The sequence below is a fragment of the Suricata suricatta genome, chromosome X (genome assembly GCF_006229205.1).
Source record: "Suricata suricatta isolate VVHF042 chromosome X, meerkat_22Aug2017_6uvM2_HiC, whole genome shotgun sequence".
Lineage (NCBI taxonomy): Eukaryota > Metazoa > Chordata > Mammalia > Carnivora > Herpestidae > Suricata > Suricata suricatta.
In genome coordinates, this window is record NC_043717.1 from 25633933 (window position 1) to 25657280 (window position 23348).

At 36.3% G+C, this 23348-nt stretch overlaps 1 protein-coding gene across 9 annotated transcripts in view; it reads right to left on the reverse strand.

Moving 5' to 3' along the window:
- Nucleotides 1–23348, reverse strand: part of DMD (dystrophin) — a 1657593-nt gene that overhangs the window by 610052 nt on the left and 1024193 nt on the right. For all 9 annotated transcript variants that reach the window (XM_029929473.1, XM_029929472.1, XM_029929470.1 and 6 more), the window contains one exon: nt 18652–18884. In XM_029929473.1, the coding sequence (XP_029785333.1) occupies nt 18652–18884 (233 nt within the window). The remainder of the gene's footprint in view (nt 1–18651; nt 18885–23348) is intronic.

Here is a 23348-nt window from a genome sequence, read left to right on the forward strand (position 1 = left end):
CGATCATTTTTCACCTAAGATAATTGCTACAGTTAGCAAGGGGCACCTCGGCACAAACCTATTTAATCATCTAAAATTAATATTTGTTTTAAAGAGTGACTTGACTTAATTGTCTTCTTTGGTGGATGATGTAAAATCCTACTGTCATGTTAGAGCAAAAAGATGCGAAGGGAAGTAACACCCAGGTAGAACAAATACAACTGTAGGGTTGAGACTTACTTACAAAGATCTTAAAACGTGCTTTTAGTGCTGATGAGTATAGTGTGACAGAGTTTTCTTTCCAGTTTTACAGATGCTCAAACTGAGAATTTTACAAGTTGTGTAGCTTGCCAGAGAAAAAGCAGGGCACATGTTCCTGTATTATGAAAGTTCCTCTATGTTTGAGGCGAGGATGGAGCATCCAAATTATAACAGCAATATTCTTTGCTCGATTTCTGTGATGAATTAAGCTGATATTTGGAGATGTCATCAAAGACTTGAGAAAGAAAAATAGAATAAAGAATGAATGGAATAAGGTAAGGACCACGTTTCCACATTTTTCAGTGTTGGGAGTCCTTATTTATACATGTTTATATAATATGTTATATTTCTCTAGATGTGTAATAAAAAATGAATATGTATGTTCATTTCAATTCCTTTTGAAATGAGAAAAGAGATGGCATTCCATGTCTTCTTTCTCTTTCCAGCTTTTAAATTCCACAATTACTTATATAGCACTACTGAGAAATAGGATAATATAATGAAACAAAAAATGAACCATGTTCATTAGATGGTCGGTCTGGTTACAAAGGAATTATACTTCATTTAAACCTTGATTTCTCTGAGAAATCTTGTTTGACATGGACTAGTGACTACAGTAGGTAAGCTTCATGATATTTGATTCCATAAAACCAGGGAATGAAGGTGAAAACTTCCCTCCTCCTTGCCACAGTGATTTGTTTAGGTGAGAGTGCATGGCTTAAGCTAGTCCAATCAGAGAGAAGCTAAGCACTTTCATTTGAAGGTCAATAAAGGAAGGTTTTATTTTATTTTTAATATAGTATAGTATGCCACATATATCCTGTAACAGCTATGACAATGTTGAAGGCAAAACTGAGTAACGATCTAGAGCTTTGAGTATGCCATGCCTGAAGCCCACACAATAGTTCTGTTGCATAAGCCAATAATCTCCTTTCTTCTTAAAGCCAGTCTGAGTTGGATTTTCCATTAGGTACAATTGAAGAAATTCTCATTTCTGGTCACGTTTAATTTAAAGGAATACACTGTTTTTACCCAATCATAGAATCTATTTCATCCCACCTGAATTGCCTGTTTACTTTTTGGTTTTCTCAAATTGATTATAAACAATATCAACATAACCTAATGTTTTCCAAGCAAGAATCCAGACATCCAATAACTCAGTTTGCAAAGTGCTGACACTGATTAAGTTTTCATTATTTATATATAAGGTGACTATATGTCTGTTCACCCTGGACAATTTTAGTTAATTCTTATTGTCTGGCGTCATTAATAATGGCACATACTTTTATTCTCTAATGTATTATGATTTAGGCAATAAATCCTAGAATAGACTATAAGCTGAGTTTTGAAATTAGCCATATTCTTCCCCTTTGTAAGCTCAGCATGACGGGCACATGTCCTTAATCTACTACCACCTACCTGTGACAACCTCATAGACAGAAGACACTAACATTATAGATCTCATCCCCCTTAGGATTCTTGAGCTTTCCTTGGTTGTATTCTTTCAGAATCTCTTAGCGAGCAACCTGCTAAAACTTGATGAATGGGGTTGCAGGATAACCTGACGGCCAAAGTAATTGTGTTATGTCTTTAAAAATGAGTAACAGGTATATTTCCTTTTTCACTCTCCCATGGCAGGCCTGGCTGTGCCTGTGACATCTGGATTTCCTTGCCCCCCAAAACGTGTGAAGTGTTCTTTGTTTTAAAAAGCCATGGAGGGGCGCTTGGGTGGCTCAGTTGGTTACGTGTCCAGCTTCCAGCTTTGGCTCAGGTCATGATCTCAGGGTTCATGGGTGCAAGCCCCACATCCGGCTCTGTGCTGACAGCTAGCTCAGAGCTGGAGCCTGCTTCGGATTCTGTGTCTCCCTCTCTCTCTGACCCTCCCCTGCTCGTGCTGTCTCTGTCTCTCGAAAATAATAATAATAAAAAAGAAAGCCATGGATTTTAGAAAATAATGTAAAATCTCTGAGACCTGTAGGGAAGGAAAAGAAAGGCAGAATTGTTGTATTCACTACAAGATTTCTTTTCTGTGTACCCAGAGGCCTCTCAGAGACTCTTGAAGGACAGTGTGCAAAGGGGAATCTTGGAAGATGACCAAGAAACATGGTGAATTTCCCAACGATCTAGAAGAAAGACTTTGACCATGTTTCATTTGATTTAGAAAAAAACAAAGATACATGACATCTCTTAGGCTTTTGGAGTTGAGAAATAATTCAGTTGGCTTTCATCTGTAAGTATCAGGATTATTCAAGGATATTTTCATATTAACAGAAAATACTTAGACTCAGTGCTCATAGCCAAATAAATTCATTTTTAACAGATTGTAAGGATGTGATGGCATGATTAGATAGTAATAATATCTGGGGGGGGGAGGCAAGGAATTGCTTTTCTAGTGGGAAAACTCTAAATGACATCTGCATAGTTTCTGATGATGGTAAACAACAAAAAAATAGCATTCTCAGCTTTAGAGAATTCGCAGTTTAGTTCTATATTCTTTTCCTTTAAAGAATTATATCCCACCTGATCCTGATATCAAAATACAAATAAAACTGAGGGAAGAAAAAGAAGCAAAACATGGCTTTAACATTGGGATTATACCTTAAAAACCAAAACCAAAAAAAACCACAGGAGGTTGAAAAATACCCGTCGGTCTCATGATCACATACAAAGAATTGTCACATAATTAGAGTTATGTGAAATAAGCAGGAGTGTACTGGGAGACCAAAAAGATGAAATGATTAAAAAATATCCCTCCCCCCTGCCATTTCCCGGCCTTACAAAAGGCTGAAAATCACAGCCACTAAATTACCTGAAGAATCTTCCAGTGTAAAGGAATTAATATAGATTTCTTTTTAAAGAAACAGATATGATACATTTTATATGACTTAAATACTGGATAAAAAGCTTAGTATATAAGTTTAAAAGCATATATGATGCAATTTGGAAGCTGGTCAAGTAAAGGCTATTTAAAAAAATATTTTCATTGTTTATTTTTTGAGAGAGAGAACGTGGGTGAGGGGCAGAGAGAGAGAGAGAGAGAGAGAGAGAGAGAGAGCAAGCTACAGAGGATCTGAAGGGGCCTTTGCACTGACAGGAGAGAGCCCGATGTGGGGCTCGAACTCATGAACATAAGATCATGACCTGAGCCAAAGTTGGACGCTCAACTGGCTGAGCCACCCAGGCACCCCAAGTAAAGGGTATTTCTAAGTAATTTAAAGCGAGTTAACTTTTACCTTGACACCTAAGCTTTACGGATCAAAGAAAGAAGAGAAATAAGCTAGAATATGCCTTCTGATTATTAAAAAAAATCCTATTTAAAGAGACAAAGAACTAGGGGAACATCTGTGATTATATGGTCTCTTTTTCAAATTGAAAAAGTAGTTTTCTATTCAGTAAAGAGGAGTTCAAGAAACGACATGAGAGAAACCTCCCTATCAGATAAATTTATAGAAGATCCTTCATATGATACAAGTTGTTTTGAGAAAACAATTACTACTGCAATCACAATTACCAAATGTATCTAATTACAGGCTCAGGGACAGCTGACATTTGACACATCGAGGAGCAGCAGTCTCCAAATTTTTCTGACTGAACACACCTACTATTTAAAAAATTGTGGCTCACTGATGAATGAATAAATAAGATGTAGTTTATGTATATAATGGAATACTACTTGGCAATGAGAAAGAACGAAATCTTGCCATTTGCAGCAAGCTGGATGGAACTGGAGGGTATTATGCTGAGTGAAATATGTCAGTCAGAGAAAGATACCATATGTTTTCACTCATATGTGGAACCTGAGGAACGTAACAGAAGAACATGGGGGAAGGGAAGAGAGAAAAATAGGTACAAACAGACAAAGGAAGGCAAAACATAAGAGACTCTTAAATACAGAGAACAAACTGAGGATTGATGGGGGTTGGGGGAGAAGAGAAAATGGGTGATGGACATGGAGGAGGGCACTTGTCGGAATGAGCACTGGGTGTCGTATGTAAGTGATGAATCACGAAAATCTACCCCAAAAACCAAGAGCACACTGTGTACACTGTTATGTTAGCTAACTTGACAATAAATTATATTTAAAAATTAAATTAAATTAAATTAAAAAATAAAATAAATAAAAAATTGTGGCCCATACACACCAATCCATACTTATTAAATTTTATACACATACAATTTTATTAATATAGTTGGTATTTTAGAACACATAAACTAAATATTAACTTTTAAAAACAGAGATAAAAATAAATGTAAATAGAATTTGTGGTTCTTCTTATATATTCTCAATGATGATCTCTGTATCTGAACAGAGGAAGAGATAAAAGTTTCCACTTTAAAAAAAGACATATAAAGTGTGATTTTGGTCATTTACACTTTACATAGGAAAATGTATACAGGCGTTTAATGTCCTTAAATGATGCTCTATAGTGTGTGTTTCTCTCTAACACTCATGCAGATTTTAATAAGTAATCAACATTTTAAATATAAATTATATGTAATATATAAATATATCTTTACAGACAACGCTGATTTTATAGAAAGCTGTTCTAAATTCTTTTCCTCATATATTCATTCTGGGGAAACCGTCGTTCCTTGGTCCCTGGTAGGTAGACCATAATGAGAGGCACAAATGCCATCCTCAAATCGCACACACATGCCTTCCCAAATTACGGACAGTGTTAAAAGACAAGAGTTCTGAAAGATTAATTTGGTAAAAACAAATGCATATAGAGAAATCAAGTGACTCAGAGAGCCTTAATTTGAATAAATTAATATTCTCTAAACTGTGTTCCTTGGATGTTCCACACAAACAATTTCCATGGAGAAATGATGAGCTAAATGATGCTAACCTTCCTGCAGGACTTTTCAGTGACTTTGCAGTGGTGATGTAGCCTATAGATCTCTATAGCAGGCAAAGTCTGTGCACAGCCCTCAGCTTACTTGTCTTTTTCATGAGGAACATCTAGTGTTCTGCAGAACAGCTGGGGAAATGTTGAGAAATTCCATACCTAGGAACAATAGTATAGTTTTTTTTACAGCATACAATAGACAACTGAACTTAAGAGAGGCAAGAGGGGCTTTTCTTGTTGCAGCATGATTGGCGATGAGGAAGAAGAAAAAATCTAGGAGCCTGGGCCTTGGGATAATGCTGCAATGAACAGAACGTGTCTGACCAAGTAGCATCGGCTGCTTAAAGGAGGTGGAAGAAGATAGGGAAAGGGTGACACAGGCAAGGAAAAGAAAACTTGTTCTTTTAAAAAATTTTATATTAAATGAGCCACATTACCTATATTCCTGTTTGATCATGATAGAACTGGTAATCTTCTAAATGCTTATACATTTTCTTGAACTCAGAGTGTTAAAACTAATGCCCTAATACTATGCACATGGATATTAAGGGACCTCTTCAGAATATGGCAGGCTAATTAAGCTACTGTCAAAGTGACTGCTTTTCCTTTCTCCAATTAAAAAACATACAGAGGCAAAAGATAAAAACGGATAATTTATTCCTTCCTTAATTTTGTTTTGTTGATTTCTGAAATACATTTAAATAGAAAACACATGTTATAGCTATTTATAACAGCACTGGCCAACAGTACTCTCTACAGGGATGGAAGTGTTATGTATAAGCACTGTCCAATAGGTAGTCAGTCACACGGCACATGTGCTATTTGAAACACGGAGAGTATGAATAACGAAGTGATTTTTAAAGTTTAATTTATTAATTAAAAATTTTATTAATGTTTTTTATTTATTCTTGAGAGACACAGACAGCATGAGCAGGGGAGGGTCAGAGAAAGAGGGAGGTACAGAATCCGAAGCAGGCTCCAGGCTCTGAGCTAGCTGTCAGCACAGAGCCCGACGCGGGGCTGGAACCCACAAACCGTGATATCATGACCTGAGCCGATTCTGGGTGTCCCTCTCTCTCTGACCCTCCCCTGCTCGCGCTGTCTCTCTGTCTCTCAAAAATAAAAACATTTAAAAAAAAAAGCTCCTTAAGTCTGAGAAGAAAAAATCTGGATCTCTAGATCTTTGGAAGCTAGGAGGGGTCATGTGACACACTTCAGGTCAGTGCCTTCAAAGCAGACCTCTTTCAGGTGGGGTGGACAGAAAAGCTTTTGTTTTCCTTACAAAGAGAAGCTGACACCTGGCTCATGCATTTACCCTCCCCATTTTCCCTTTTTCCCTTTTAAAACACAGCCACGATGCTTCGAGGTGGTGTCGCCATCTCGAGACCACAGGAAGGGAGAGAAGCCACATGTGAAGGAGGGCGTAGGATCACAGCAGTAGGACGTGGGACACCTGATATTGAGGCCGCAGGACTTACCTTGGAACACAAGCCTGGCGGTCTTACTATGTGAGAAAACCTCCCACCTGACAAGCTATTGTTATGAGCATTTTGTCACATACAGGCAAACACAATCCTAACAGTCTTGACGGGGAAAAACAATCCCTTAATTTTTAACCTTCTTAGTCTAAAGTTATCATTGTTTTGGTTTAATGTGGTAAATTTAATTCCCAGAAGCCCTTCTTCATTCATCACGGACCAAAAACAAACATAAATCATGCTGCATTTCAAAGTTAAAGTATGCATATGCCTTTATAACCGATTGTTAAATTTTAAATGCTATGTAAAACTAATCATCCATGAAGATAAAATAAATAAATGATAGTTTATAAAACACCTAGAATGCCGTTAGCTGCTACAGCAAAAAGAATACTATGCCGGCCTTTAAGAGAATTTGAATTCATTTCAAGGGTTAAAATAGAAAAACGTAAAAAGCCAAATGACAGCCAATGTTTTAATTTATTTTGTTTTTTTAAAAGTATATTTATTTTGAGAGGGAGAAAGCATGACGGGGGGGGGGGGTTCAGAGAGAGAATCACACAGCAGTCTCCGTGCTGTCAGCACAGAGTCTGATACGGGGCTCAAACCCATGAAGCCGTGAAATCAAGACCTGAGCCAAAACCAAGAGGTAGATGCTTAACTGACTGAGCCACACAGGCACCCCAACAATCAATGTTTTAAAAGAGAAGTTTCATACAAGAGAAACGGTTTTACAAGAAAATGTATAGTTAATGGACAACCTAATTTTGCAGTTAATCAATGATTAAAAAGACCAATTTGGATTGAAGTTATCAAAACACCTGTCACAGAGAAGGCAGGGATAGATTTCAAAAGCTTCAGTGCTCTGACAGACTAGTCGGCTCTACATTTCTAATCATTACAATCGACTTTAAGGAGTGTGAAGGAACCCTAAGTCATTGGGGTGGTTACTTCGTAATTGGATTTGGTCAGAACTCACACCTTGAAATGGCTGCACAGCTCTTATCTAAAAAGCTCCTCACACTAACAATAAAATATATCCTCATTTTGATTTAGAGAACAATTTTACTGTAAAATCTCATTATATACAGCTTCTTGCCTGCTTGCATTCTTTCCATCTGCTCTTATCTGCCCCTAATAACGGTCTTGTAGTGCCTAACACCTATTATATACCTTAAGGAATAATAAAATTGAAATTGGGAAAGTGTAGTAAAGTGGTGGTTTGATTTCTATGTCAAATTTCTCAAAGGGCATCTCTGGTTCTAACTATGGCAGGTTTTTATGATTTTTCATATAATGTGACATGACAGAAAAGCTTAGCCTCAACAGAGTGGCTACAGATTATTTTTCCTCTCGCAATGATCTCGTTCTTTCAGTTTTAGGAGGAAAATCATGAAGGAGTTAAGTGCAAATTATTCTCTCCTCTCCACTTTAGTAAGTAGAGATCTATCTATATACTTTTGTCCCAAACTTTGCCCATGGCTTTACGTTTTCTTACTTCTAGTTGGAAGGTTTAAAAACAACCCAAGAGCAAAATATAGATTAAATCAGTTTGGAGGGGAGGGTGAAGTCTACCATTACAAAGTGTATTCTGTTTCCCTAAATGAAAGGAAAATATGTCAGGTAAATCAAAGCATGTCTATTCTTGGCATAAATCATACACAAGATATTCTTTCCCTGAATAAGTTATAAGAAATGCATAATTCTTAAATACAATGGTACCTGCTTACACAGAATGCAAAACATATAGCTAAGGGAATCTGGAAGGATTTGTGGATTACTAAAATTATATTCAAAGTTATTTTTATAAATTGAATAAAGAATAGACTCACATCACTCTAGAAACCCTGGTATTATTTTAAGTGAATTCATCAAAGATCACAAGACTATAGTCAAATCCTATTGCTTCCATTTCAAAATCAATGCACCTATGAGTACCTGGGAAATTTACTGATCAATTAACATGGATCATGAAAGTAAAAACATTAGGACATATTTTGTAAAAATAAATTTTCACCCTCAGGTTATTGGATAAAAATTAACAAGACATGTAGAAAGAGAAATCTAGCATCATTTCTTCTCTATAAGCGAGGCAGGGGCACCTGGGTGGCTCAGTAGGTTGAGTGTCCAACTTCAGCTCAGGTCATGATCTCACATATCGTGAGTCCGAGCCCCATGTCAGGCTCTGTGCTGACCGCTCAGAGCCTGGAGCCTGCTTCACATTCCGTGCTTCGCGGTCTCTCTCAGCCCCTCCCCCACTCATGCTCTGTCTCTCTCTCTCTCTCTCTCTCTCTCTCTGTCTCTCTCTAACATAAATAAAACATAAAAAATTTTAAGAAAAAAAAGAGAAGCAGGCACATATTAAGAGGAAGCAAATAAAGGATTCATTCATTCATTCTAATTTTTATGATTAAGATGACCCTAGCACTCTTTTCTTGTGATAATTACCTCTCTTTTTTTCCCTTTTATGCTTTCCTCAGAGAAGATACATTCTAAAACTGAAGCCTATATTGTTTTTATTTTATTTTTTGTAATTTTATTATTCTATTTTTTGTTTTATTTAAATTCAAGTTAGTCAACATATGATGTAATATTAATTTAATATAAGGTGTATAATACAGTGACTCAACACATTCATACGCCATCCTGTGCTCATCACAAGTGCACTCATTAATACCTATCACCCATTTAACCCATCTCCCCACTTCCCTCCTTCTGGTAACTATCACTTTGCTCTCTATAGTTAAGCATCTGTTTCCTGCTTTGCCTCTCTCTCTTTTTTCCATTTGCTTGTTTGGTTTCTTAAATTCCACATATGAGTGAAGTCATATGGTATTTGTCTTTCTCTGACTTATTTCACTTAGCATAATACCCTCTAGTTCCACCCATATCATTGCAAATAGCAAGATTACATTCTTCTTATTATCCCATTCTTCTGAATAATATCTTAGTGTGTGTGTGTGTGTGTGTGTGTGTGTGTGTGTGCGTGTGTGCGCGCAAGTGCACATATCTTCTCTACCCATTCATCAGTCAGTGGACACTTGGGCTGCTTCCACAGTTTGGCTATCATAGGTAATGCTGCTATAAATATCAGGGCCCACGTATCCTTTTGATTTAGTATTTTTGTATTCTTTTGGTAACTACTTAGTAGTGTGATTGCTGGATCAGAGGAGAGTTCTCTTTTTAACTTTTTGAAGATCCTCCACACTGTTTCCCAGAGCGGCTGCCCCAGTTTGCATTCCCACCAACAGTGCAAAAGGGGCCCTTCTCTCCATATCCTTGCCAACACCTGTTGTCTTGTGTGGCTGATGTCAGCCATTCTGATGGGTATGAGGTGATATCTCATTGAAGTTTTGATTTGCGTTTCCCTGACGATAAGTGATACTGAGTATTTTTATGTGTCTGTTGGCCATCTGAATATCTTCTTTGGAAAGATGTCTATTCATGTCTTCTGCCCATTTTTAAATTGGATTATTTGGTTTTTTGGTGTTGAGTTTGTAAGTTCTTTATATATTTTGGATACTAAATATATCAGATATGTCATTTTCAACTACTTTCTCCCATGCAGTGGGTTGCCTTTTAGTTTTGGTGATCATTTCCTTCTCTGTGCAGAAGATTTTACTTTGATGAAGTCCCAATAGTTAATTTTGTTCTTATTTCCCTTGCCTCAGGAGACACATCTAGAAAGAAAGAAGTTGCTATAGCCCATGTCAAAGAAGTTACTGCTTGTGTTCTCTTCTTGGATCTTTATGATTTCAGGTCTCCCATTTAGGCCTTTAATCCATTTTGAATTTTTTTTTTTTTGTACATGGTATAAGAAAATGGTTGGGTTTCATTCTTTTGTATGTTGCTGTTCAGTTTTCCCATCACAATTGGTTGAAGAGACTGTCCCTTTCCCATTGAATGTTCTTTTCTGCTTTGTCAAAGAGTAATTGACAATATAGTTGTGGGTTCATTTCTGGGTTTTCTTTTGTGTTCTATTGATCTATATGTCTATTTCTGTGCCATTACCATGCTGTTTAGATTACTATAGCTTTGTAATATAACTGGAAGTCTCTCTTTGCCTATCTCTTTGCCTATTTTGTTTTTTAATCTCCAAGAACAGATAACACCGATGCCTTTCACCAGTAAGTGTTCAATAAATAACAGATGAATGAAAACTTAGTCTTACACCAAAAGCCCTTTAAAGGTAGACACTATATTTCTAATGAATCTGTATAACATTGTAATTCAGGTCTCAAATTGCCCATTTGAGGGAGGAAAAAATATCAGTAGTATTTATTTTCATTACAAACTACTAAAATTACCTACCTCATATGGTATTAATTATATATATATATTTATCACTTTAATGCAAGTCATCATCTATAGAAAAGTGTGCACTTACTCCTAGTTATGTGTGAGCACTGTTTTATCATATTCTCAATTATTTGTGAATGCACACAGGAAATCAAATTTAAGTCCAAGCTCTTGGGGTGCCTGGGTGGCTCAGTCGGTTAAGCCTCCGACTTCGGCTCAGGTCAGATCTCATGTTCTGGGTTCGAGCCCCACGTCAGGCTCTTGCTGACTGCTTAGAGCCTGGAGCCTGCTTCCAATTCTGTGTCTCCTTCTCTCTCTGCCCTTCCCCCTCTCATGCTTGGTCTCTCTCTCTATCAAAAATAAATAAAACATTAAAAAATTAAAAAAAAATAAGTCCAAGCTCTTACCCCACTATCTCTTTGCAACATCTTTTCCTAACAGTCCCCTGCCTGACTTTAGCATGCTTTGCGACGTAAGTTTTCAAAGACAATTTGTTGAACTAAGGAATAAATGAACAAAGAACTGTACACCTAACATTAATGTTATCTACCATTACACTAACATAAGGGGCAGCAGTAAGAGGGACTTACATTCTTATATACTGTCCCTGCAATTACAGGCTTCAAGGACCCAAAATTATGGTGAAATGAAAAGTCCCCAAACTAGGTAATAATATTCAGACTATAATAACATTATATAGCTTTCAAAAAAGATTAAAGTATATTGAATTACTTATATCGCTTTCTTATAAAACAGAGAAGATCACATATTTTAGGTATTTTTATGAAAATAATAAAGGCCATTTCATATAAAGGAACCCCTATTTAGACCCAAGCAAGGAAACTTTGAGATAGAATTCATTATTTAAAAACAATGGTGAACATAAACTTCCTTATCAGAATCCCACTGGTATTTTATTAAAAACACAGTATACTGGCTTTTATCAGAATTCATGTAAATATCATGGTTCACTTTTGCTTGATAAGGTTTTGACAGAAAATTTTAGAGTGAACTGAATTGAAATGTATTAAGATATGCATTTCTATTCACAGACTTTGAAATATGTAGTTCAGTAAAACTTGTGTTTATCTTTCAGCCAAAAAGTGTATGTTATCACTTTCCATATAAAGGTCATTATGATACTGCGAGAATGGAACTTGTGTGTGTGTTGGCAACTCTATGACCTTTGTCTTTAAGAGGAATTTATTTTATCATGACAGGAGAGTAAAATCTAAATCATATTGTTGACATTGATTTATCTTTACATCCTTCAGTGAAGATGATAGTGAGTTTGTCTCTCATTGGATAGGGAAAGAAAATCGTATGAATGCGGAACACTGATTCACATAGTTATGAGCTTTCTAGAGGAGACACGTACATTCGTCAGAAGATAATTGTAGTACAAAGTTTGCAAATATCCTCAGCAAAATATATTACAACTTTACTTTTTGAAGAAGGTAACTCACACTTTGTATATATGGAAAGATGGCCCCCTCTGGTATGGTGTTTCTTATACAAGGTTGTACAGAAATGCAAAGATGAGATGATGAGGGCTGGATGGTTGTTTGTCAAAAGATAAAAGAAAAAAAAACCCAATGATTAAACTTCTTGCCCTAAGGTGACTGTCATCCGACTTGTGAAATGCATTGGCTCCCCACGGAAATAAACTGCATAGCTTGTGTTGTTGTAAATTTGGTGGAGAAATGAAGAGATACTTAAGAAAGGTGGTGGTGGGGGTTATAGAAAAAGACAAAGAAGTAAGAAACATTACTCCCAAGGGGTCTAGATGTACATCAGTACAATGATACTCCCTAAATAACCTTAGCTCAGTTAACTATATTGTCTGTAACTTTACTTATTTGTTGAATAAAGGAGACTATTAGTAATACTCACTTTTCTGCTGTGCTCATGAAAACAGAATAATATCAAGAAACATTCTGTTTTGTTTTCTTTTTAGTTTAAAAAATCAATGCCTTTTTTCCTCAACATGGCTTCAACAATCCCAGGACCCTGCTAGACAAAGTCTTTTGTCTTAAGATTGTGGCTGAATTTTTTCAACAAAAGTTATAATCAAAATAGTTCTGGAGCCATTCAATTGCTCTTTGTGTAGATATAGCCAGAGTTCAAAAAAATAATCATGGAACTTTTATTAAAGACTTTGATCTTTACAATAAAAAAATTAAACACATCCAAGTAATTATTTCCCATTTAAATAACACTGTGCCTACTAAAACTGCTTATTCAATTTTTGGATAATGAAATCTCCCAGGTAGAGGTGTAATGTGTAGTTAAAAATGAATCTTGAACAATGCTATTATCATCTTGTCCATATTGGCCAATTTGTCTCAACCCCAACCTGGAGAGGTCTTATTAGAGGATAAAACTTCTTTGCCGAACCAATTCTTTATTCAATACAAGGGCCTATGGCTAGATTTAGTGGTGAATTACTCTGAACACCTGGCCAGAGTGATTTGAAAAAAGACTATAATTTATTTAGCACAGGCAATCAGATACCAGAAGTATAAAAAATAATGGTATCATACAGCTGCCTAAATCCTATCTGTTGATAGCAACACAGCCCCCCACTGCCACAAAGCTCTCCTCAATTTTCTAGCCACTTCTCTTTTCTCCCAATCCTCTTTCTCTCTCCCACCCTCCACTCTTTCTTCCATTTCTTCTTTCCTCCTCTCCTCCCTTTTTCCCGAATATTCCTTCCTTCCCTGCTTCCATTGTCCCTTCCCCTCTTCCTTTGTCTTTCCCTCCTTTCTTTCCCCAATTGTCATATTTAATCATCACTTTCAATAAACAACATTCAACATATTTCTTCATTCGATAGATTATGTCAGTAAAAGAAAACAGTGAATAATTGTCAAAACAATTTTGTTTCAATGTTACTTAAACATGTGATCCAGTAGGAAAAGAGCCTTTTTAAAAATCAGATTTCTTTGACACCAAACACTAAAATACAAATCACCCTCTGCTATTAATTCACAATGTTAGGAAATCAACTTGGAGCTTCATGTATGTTTGACTTTTGAAGATTTAATTTGTATCTTTCACATCTGTATTCTTTTATGATATAATGGTATATTTTTTACTCTAACATTAAATAGTCAAGTGGATTAATCTTTAAAAAATACTTATTTTATTTATTTTAAGAGAGAGAGACAGCAAGTGAGTGGGGAAGGGGAAGAGAGAGGAGGAGAGAAAGAATCCCAAGTAGGCTCTGCACTGTCAGCACAGAGTTAAGAGTTGGACAGTTAACAAACTGAGCCACCCAGGTGTCCCAAGTTGCTTAATTTTTTTTAAATGGCTACATTTTATAATCTTTTAAAAATTTATAGTTGTCATTTTAACTTCCTTTTTTTGCTTAATAAAATTCATTCAGTAAAAATTACTTTTATTTCAAAATAGTGACAGCCCATTTTTCTAAACTGAGAACTTATGGTAAAAGGGAACAGAAGCTTTATCTCAAGTATATAATTTTGAATTCAAGGTCTAGAAGTATGAAAAGCTAGCTTACTCAAATTTCTGGTCCTTATTCCCTTTTGGGGAATAATATTTCAATCACTGTATATCTAAGGTTTGATCTGAACTTCCTAAATTCAAAGCTAAGTTCTCCTAGGTTCACAAAATGTTGTTACAACCTCCTACCTAATCTGTGGTGTTTTGTAGCACATTAAAATCCCGAATTTTAATCTCAGTTAAAAATAAAGCTATTATATCACATTTTATTCACATTATTCATCAAGCAATCAACATTTATTGAGAACCAGCTACTGTATGTACAAGGGTCAAACTTAAATTTAACATTCTGAAGCATAAATTGTCTTTATTTCAGGTCTCCACAGAGCAAAGTTCAAATAGATAAACATACTGCTTTGATCATGATCATCACCTCCTACAAGTCCCCTTTATTTGCTCAATCCTTCATCCTATTCTACATATTCTTGCTTGCATTCAGGGGACATTTATTGCTTATTGGCTGCTCAGTATCCTTTCTTCTTTCTATTTGCGACAGACCCCAATTTCTTTGAAGAGGAACCACCTCCCCCTCACTGAGAGGGATCTAGGAAGGAGATGGTTTTAAAGCTAAGTTCTCTGCTCTCTTTTAGCTAAGAGTTGGGTGTGGGACCCAAGCAAGGTCAACTGGATTCCCTTTTCCATGATTTTGCATTGTGAACAGTTATGCAGTATGCAGATAAAAGAGGGTCGCAAAGACAGACTTGAGTAATTCATATAAACCAGATGCCCAGGAATGCTCAGATACCTTTTCTTTTTGTAGCCTTTTTCCAGTGACTCCACGCCAGCACCAGCACATTGACTTCGTGCTTGATTTAATCAGATGATGTTTTCTGTTGCTTACATCCAGAGAGCCCTATTGATAGTCAACTAAACTACATTTGATGATTTTACTTCTTTATTTAGAACCCTTTCAGCATTTCCACTACCTGCAGGCTATAATCAAAGCCCCTTGTTCTAGCAAGGAAAGATCCCTATTTTTTAGCCCCATCCCTCCCTATGCAACCTCATCAATTTCTTCCTCACCCCCTTAATTTCAGCCATATGGAGTCGTAATTTATATAACACACTACGCTGGTTTTCTACCTCAGTGAAAAGTGTGGTTTGTTTCTTCTGCCAGGATTACTTTCCATTTTTATTTATCTGATTAATTCCAGCTTGTTCTTTAATACTTGACTTGAATTTTATCTTCTTCAAGAAGACTTTGCTGACAAGAGAAGTTCTTTTCTCCTCCCTGGCTTAGTCAGATATCCTCTTCCTGACGTAAGTCCGTAAGTCCACAGAGCATCGCCTAGCCATGCCCAAGGGGATAAAAAACTATGGTGGTTAAGGGTGGGGCACTGGAACCAGACTGCTTGAGTTCAGATTCTACTGTTATCTCTTTACTACTTGGCTTTAGGCAGGTTATTTAACCTTACTATGCTGTAATATCAATGTCACAGTGCTGTGAGCATTAAGTAATACATGTAAAGTACTTAAAAGTGACTAGCAAATGATTAGTGTTAAATACGTACTAGATATTATCCTGAAATTTATTTCTATCATAGTGCTATTATTGCTCTTTTTCCTTCACCTACTTTAATCTGTGCCTTCCTATCCTGTCCAACTCTGTATTTCCCAGGCACTTAGTAGTAGCTCAATAAAAATTTGTTAAATGTATATATGAATAAATGGACCCCGATAGTGTTTTATTGTTTATAAAGTCCTTTGGAATATTACCCTCAAATATTAAAGTAAGGACTGTTTTATTTAAAATTTTACATAGAGAAAAATGTTCCCTAATATTATAATAAATACTTCCCCAAATATATCTTTTTCTTGTTCATGCACACACACACACTTACACTTATATAAAGTTTATTTAGGGTCATTTCTCTGCCATTTAGTGATTTAAAGCTATAAAAGGCAAGAACTGTCAATGCTTTTATGAATTCGTTTTTTATTATAGAAATTATTTTTCATAAATTATTTTGTTACTTTTTTAATATGAGGAGAAGCAGGAAAAGCACTCTACTATTCAGCAAGAGCAGAGAATAATATATATGATATATATTTATATATCATATTTATATGTATATCTACCTATATAGATATGATATACATGATCTCTCTCTCTCTCTCTCTCTCTCTAGTGTGTGTACATGCGTGTGTGTGTGTTGTGTGTATTTAAAAATTCCTGGCTTTCTGTGACCCTAGGCATGGCACTTGAGCTTCTGTGAATTAATTTTGGATCTATATTTAAAGATTCTCATTTTTGAAGAGGCATCAAATTAGTAGTCATTCCTGAAAAAGACAAACTTATATTTCTGAAGATTACTGAGCAGGTGGATTCTAAAGCAGATCCTAAATGTGAGGATCACCAACTCTTCACAAGGGAGTGCGGACTTCCACTCCAACACCTAGCGGTTTTTACAGGAGGCCATAATGCCAACAGCAGAATGGACTGTAGATGTGGAAACACGCTCTTATTTTCATGTAATATTACTATATAACAGACAGTCTGTATCATACAAGTGCTGTGGGCAGGCAGATTTATAAGCTAATATTAATTACTAGCATTAGTTGAGGACTTTCAGTAAGCAAGGCGGGATAGGAAGCATTTTCCATGTACTACCTAATTTAATCTTCATGACAACTTATAATGCATTGATAGTATCATTATTCACAGTGTACAAATAAACTCAGGTTCATGGAGGTTGGATAACATACCAAAGGTCACACAACTGTGGTAGAAGGGTCAAGCTTTGAAACCAGACACTCTAACCCCAAGGCCATTGCTTTAAACATTATAACATGGTGTTGCCTCTAGTTAGTAATACTCTTGGAAGTATTGGTAGAACTCAACATGATACTGCATATGTCTGTATGCATCAGCACAGTGAAAATGGAAATGCTTAGCACTGTGTCTGGCATAGACTATGTATATAAAAACATATATGTCACTAGATGGTAGCCACACTTACACGAATGCTGGTAAGCAGTATATGTAATAAGTAAGAATATTTAGGCTTAGGAACTAAACAGACTTGGATTTGGATTTTTGCACTGCTACTTACTAGGAGCATGACATCTCAATGGCGTATGCTGAAGAATGTACCTACTAATACTTGTTGTAAAGGAGTAGTAAAACAAGTTATACGTATTTATATACTAGTTACATATCTTTACATACACACATATCCATCACTATGTGGTGAATACGAATGTGAATCTGTGTGTCCTGTGCCCAGAAAAGGAAACCAAAGCCCAGAGAATGATTTGACCACAATCACGTTATTTGCAAATAACAAAGAACACATAATTCAGGTGTCCTGAGTCTAAACTCAAAGTACTTCCGATGCAAATTGTTTACTATCCACTTATTTTTATTCCTACTGAATTGCTAAAGTTCACTTTAAAAAGAAATCTGTCTGCCTTACTCCTTCTTTTTTCAAAACGTAGCTGTATACTAACTAAATACCTTCAAAGAAATTTATTACTTCTGTAGAAAAGATTTGAAAATCACATACCAGTGAAATAATTACAGCACATAAACACTTCAAAATCATTTTTCTTCTTCATTCAGAAGTATAAAAGATATATAGTGTATTTATTCTAGCTAAGTCAACCAGATTTATATCAACGGATTCCTACCTTTCTAACTTATGTCATGATTTTGCAGAATGGATTCCAAGAGGCTGATAAATGCAATCTTTGTAGTAAAAATATGTTTATCTGACTATGGCACTGTATAAATACCAATATTAACATCTAAAGTATGGAAAAATATATTATGTTTGGTACTTTTCATTTCTAAAAACTTTATAGCTTTCAATTATATTTATCATTGAAGGACAAAAATTGGCCCAGACAACTCAAAAGAGTGAGTAACCAATTTCCTGTTTATTATATTGGTTTCTGTAATATATTATGGCTGAAAGCTCCCAAAACAAACAGTTTAAATGTAAGGAGCTCAGTTGAACTACTTATTAAGTAGATTTTTAAAATACTAGTTGTTTAGTGAATTTAATTAAGCCAATTACACTTATAAAGTTTATGGTTTCTCCCTTGTATCATTCCATTTTAATTTATGGCTGTTTCAGATAATGGTATTAACTTTTTGTCTTGATCATACTCAGGCTGAACAGAGTAGAGACGGTGTGTTGTTGACAGAGAAAAGCCGCCTAAAACCTGGTGGGAAAAGGGTCTGGGAGAGTAAAGGGACATGTGGAAAATTTTCACTTTAAGTCACAAATTCAACCAGCTTTTAGTTTTTTCCATACCTTTTGCTTGATGATCATCTCGTTGATGTCCTCAAGATCACCCACCATCACCCTCTGTGATTTTATAACTCGATCAAGCAGAGACAGCCAGTCAGTAAGTTCAGCCCAAGCTCGGTTGAAATCGGCCAGAGCAGGTACCTCCAACAGCAAGGAAGATGGCATTTCTAGTTTGGAGATGGCAGTTTCCTTGGTAACCACGGGTTGTGTCACCAGAGTAACAGTCTGACTAGGAGCTAATTTTTTTTTACAAAAAGAAGAAAAGAAAAGAAAAATTAGAAAAACAAGCAAAGAAGCCAATTTGAATAACAGAACAAGCTTAATTAAAGTATAACAATTTGAGCCTAAGTATTATTTATGACATAATCTATTTTTTCCTAACAATGTGAATACTTTGCACAGTACTACCTGATAGGATAATTCAAAGATTCAAACTTCATTAACATGCACTGAACAATCTTTCAAAAATGATTTTGCTTATTCTAATGGCTGGACACATAATTTAATTTAAATAGTTCTCAATTAGCAATTATATAGACTGCAGAATTGGGTTAAAAAAAAGTATTCACATCTAATCAAGTGAATAACTTTTACTTTATTTTTTCTCATTCAAGGAAAAATAAAACCAAAAGTAAAGTTTGGATAAGATCCTATTTCCTTGAACAGGAAGTAAACTACTTTGGAGGTGGATCCTAGTGAAATCAAAGCCAATGAAATGTTTTTGTGTTTGCTCTGTATTTTAATTTGGGAACAGCTTTATCATATTACTTTTCCTCTTCTTTCAGACTGGTCATAACATAACTGGAGTAGAGAGAATGTAAGCTATATTATTTTTGGAAAATCAGACCTAATAATGTTTTTCTACTTGGATATGAAACACTGTTTCAAGGTTATTAAGAAATATTAAAAAAACATTTATATTAAATAAATATTAGTACTGTGGCGCACTATTGTATAAGATGGCACATGATAGTGGTTAAAATCCAAAGTTTTTGAGTAAAAAAATCCTCTCTGTTGCAGGTGCTCTGTGACTTTGGTTAAATTACTTAACCTCTCAAAGCTTCAGGTTTTCTCCTCAGTAACGAAGGGATAATAATAGAGTAAATGTTATAGGGGTAGTTGTGTGGATTCAATGAGTAATATATGAAAAGTAGATAAAACAGTGCCAGAAAATAACAATAATATTAGCACAGTTTCTGACACTGGTAGGTAATAATGTTAGGTATTACTGTTCTTATCAATACTTGACAAAAAAGAAACGGTGATGAACAATTATACTGAAAAGTTGGGGATAAAGGGTAGAAACATGTGAAATATTTGGGAAAAACTCAAAGGTCTGTGTGTGGTTCTGTATTTACTAAAGGGGGCTGAGCTTGCTGATGTGAAATGATAGTAAATATCGCCAAACAGCTGGGAAATGGAAGCTAAGTGATGAGAGGTACAAAATACCTCATCTGGTTTAAAGTCTGTGGCCTTTGAAGCCCAATACAGCCAGGAAAGCAGCAACAAAAAAAATTGTGGATGACATTAAGTGTAAAGGGAAGCTTTGAGAGAAAGCTGCAAATAGCAGCATCTCAACAGGAGACCCAAGAATCGTGGACAAGGAGGGAAATGTTGTAAGAACACGAGAAAAGTGTGCCATGTGGGCATTCCATTCTAAGGTGGCCATACATCAATTTTCATGGATGTATTACATCCTGTACTTTGAAGGTAGTCTTTTTGTGAAAGAAGATGATGAGAATGAGACGGAGGGATGTCTCCTATCTCTCAGGCTTCTCAGGGACAAGAAGAGTTTCCTACAGATGAACGAAAAAATCTTGAATGAGGCAGAAAGAATGAAAAAATGTAGGGTGTCAGATAGAATCAAAACTAATGTCAAGACATAATGAAAAAACAATGATATTGAGCAGAAAAATTGTTTCTTGAACCTATCTTGCTACTCTCAGGCTGTTTCTAGAAAGAATGACATCTAATCTGCAGCAGAAATAGCATCTTGTGATCCAACACTCTAGTAGGAAGCTTGAGGTCCAAGAGGATCTACAAATCTTAAAGGGGATTCCAAGAGAGGAGGTGAATCCCTGAAGAGGATGCATGGGTGAGGATGAAAAAAATAAGCTAAATTAAAACATCACTGTGGGAGCTAACTGCTGAATGCCCAGCTGACTAGAAAATGTGGACAAATTGTCCTGAAAATAGATACACAACAGATACTGAGGTAACATACAGTACTTTGGGATGGTTTCAAGCTTCTGAGAAGTGTCAGACAATGTTCTGTTTTTTTTTAAACTTGACTCATTGAAAATTTGACCCTTAAAAGAGCAGGAAGGACATTTCTTTTCTCTAGATTTACTTTTGACCAACAAAGAGGTACTTAAGGAGGTGGAAATGGTCATGTCATCTTAAATCTCCATACAGTGAAAGATGAGAATACAAATGATTAGATTGTAATTGTTTTGGGGAAAAAAAAGCTACTGAAAAGAAAGGCTGGGACTAGAGACTTGAACAACAGAGAATGATTCAAGATGATTAAAAAGTACATGGGGGGTCTGGGTGGCTCAGTCGATTAAGCAACCAACTTTGGCTCAAGTCATGATCTCATGGTTGGTGGGTTTGAGCACTGTGTCGGGCTCTGTGCTGACAGCTCATAGCAGGAGGCTGCTTTTTGGATTCTGTGTCTCCCTCTCTCTGCTTCTCCCCTGTTCGTGCTCTCTCTGGAAATACTGAAAGTTACACTGAATGAAGATCAACAACATTGTCTATACTTAGAATTATTCACAGAATAATATCTAAGATGAATTCTGACTGCACCAGCAGCTTCCCAATGGTTGTAAATGCCCATTGCTGCTCTAACAAATGACTATAAACATAAGGGCTTAAAATGACACATTTTGGGGGCACCTGGGTGGCTCAGTTGGTTGAGTATCTGACTTTGGCTCAGGCCATCATCTTATAGTTAATGGGTTCAGGCCCCTCATTGGGCTCTGTGCCGACCGCTCAGAGCCTGGAGCCTGCTTCAGACTCTGTGTCTCCCTCTCTCTCTGTCCTTCCCCCACTCATACGCTGTCTCTATCTCTCTCAAAAATAAATAGACATTAAAAACATTTTTAAAAACATACATAGAAATGACATTGGGATGGTAATATCACAAAGTTCTCTAATGAGGGGGAAAAAAGAAGTAACACCAAGTATAAAGTCAGCTGAAACAGATTTAGAGGAAGGAGGACAGGTCAGCAATGTATCCATGTGTGTACCGGCCATGGGCAGATGATCTCATTTATAGACCAGTTAGGCCCTTCATTGCTGCTCTGCTCTCCCCCAGCACTCAACATCAGAAAACACTTCGATCACAGTAAGAAAGGGGGGAAACTGGGTCCCCTGTGGTCACTGCTCTAGTTCCTGTCCTGTGCACAGGTCCTGGAATACAGTAGGTGCTCAAATGATGTCCTCTGAATAAATGAATGATCTAAAAACACAAATCTATGCACATTAAGCTTTTCAGTAAACTTAGGGGTCTTCTAACCATGGGGAACTCTAAAGACAACAACAACCTTGAAGGATGCTTTCTCAGAGACTAGAATGCAGAATATTCCTAGGCTCTGACTGTTTAGGTCATTTTAATTATTCCCAGAACAAGAAAATAAGAGCCACAGCTTGGGGCAGACAATGGTAGGTCAAATATTAGAGAAAATAGAACCAATCAATTTTTTTTGTTCCCCACTTTTCTATCAAGGTGGGGGTGGATAAAAAGCAGGAAAGAACACTGAATCAAGAAGCAAAGTATAAAACAGACCATCTAGTGCCAGACTGTTGGATTTAAATCCTCAGTCTGCCATTTCTTAGCTGCTAACCCTAGGCAGGTGACTTAAGCTCTCTGAATGCCAATTTACTGCTCTGTAAAATGGCAATTATAATAGGACTTCTCTCACAGACAGCTGGCATTAACATTTCCTAGATATACAAACTTGGATGTGATTACAGGCATTTTCAGGTAAGGGATTATATCATGCTTGATAAATTGAACTTTTGTGAGCCTCGGAGTCTTCACCTACATAAAGGGAAAGACAGTACCAATCTCATGAAATTGTTCTAAGTATTTTATGAATTGATACCTGGAAGTCATCCCTTAGCATTCTTCGGACAGTAGCTGCACTGTGTGTTTGTGTTTTCTTCTTTTCATTTTGCTGCTCAAACAATGTTTACTGGCTACTGACATTCTAAATAAGCATGGCATTCTGGACTCTGGGCTCTTTGAACTAGAATTCACACATCAGCCTCCCCTCCCTCCATTCTTCCCAGGTACTCCGCCACCTCAGTCTCTATTTCTCCAATTAGCACTGGTCAGTTCACACTTCTGTGCCCTTCTCTCAAAACTCTCCTCTCCTTTCCCCAGGTGAATATACCATTTCCTATTCAAATCAGAACTCTTGATTTCTGTGATTTATGGAGAACCAGGATAAGTCTATAGCCAAAAAGTCTCCACGAGGCATAGAATTGAGGTCTTAAACATTTTCAAGTCTTTAACATATTGCTACTTTAAGCATCACTAAGAAGAAGAAAATCTTATACCTATATTAGGTTTTTGATTGTTTGCTTAGTGGCTAGAGGGTAGTAATTGATAGTAATTGAGAGCTGGATTAAACGCAGATACTTTGGGTCTCCAAGAGTAGAGAAGTAAGTGCTATACCCTAAAGTAGAAAGAG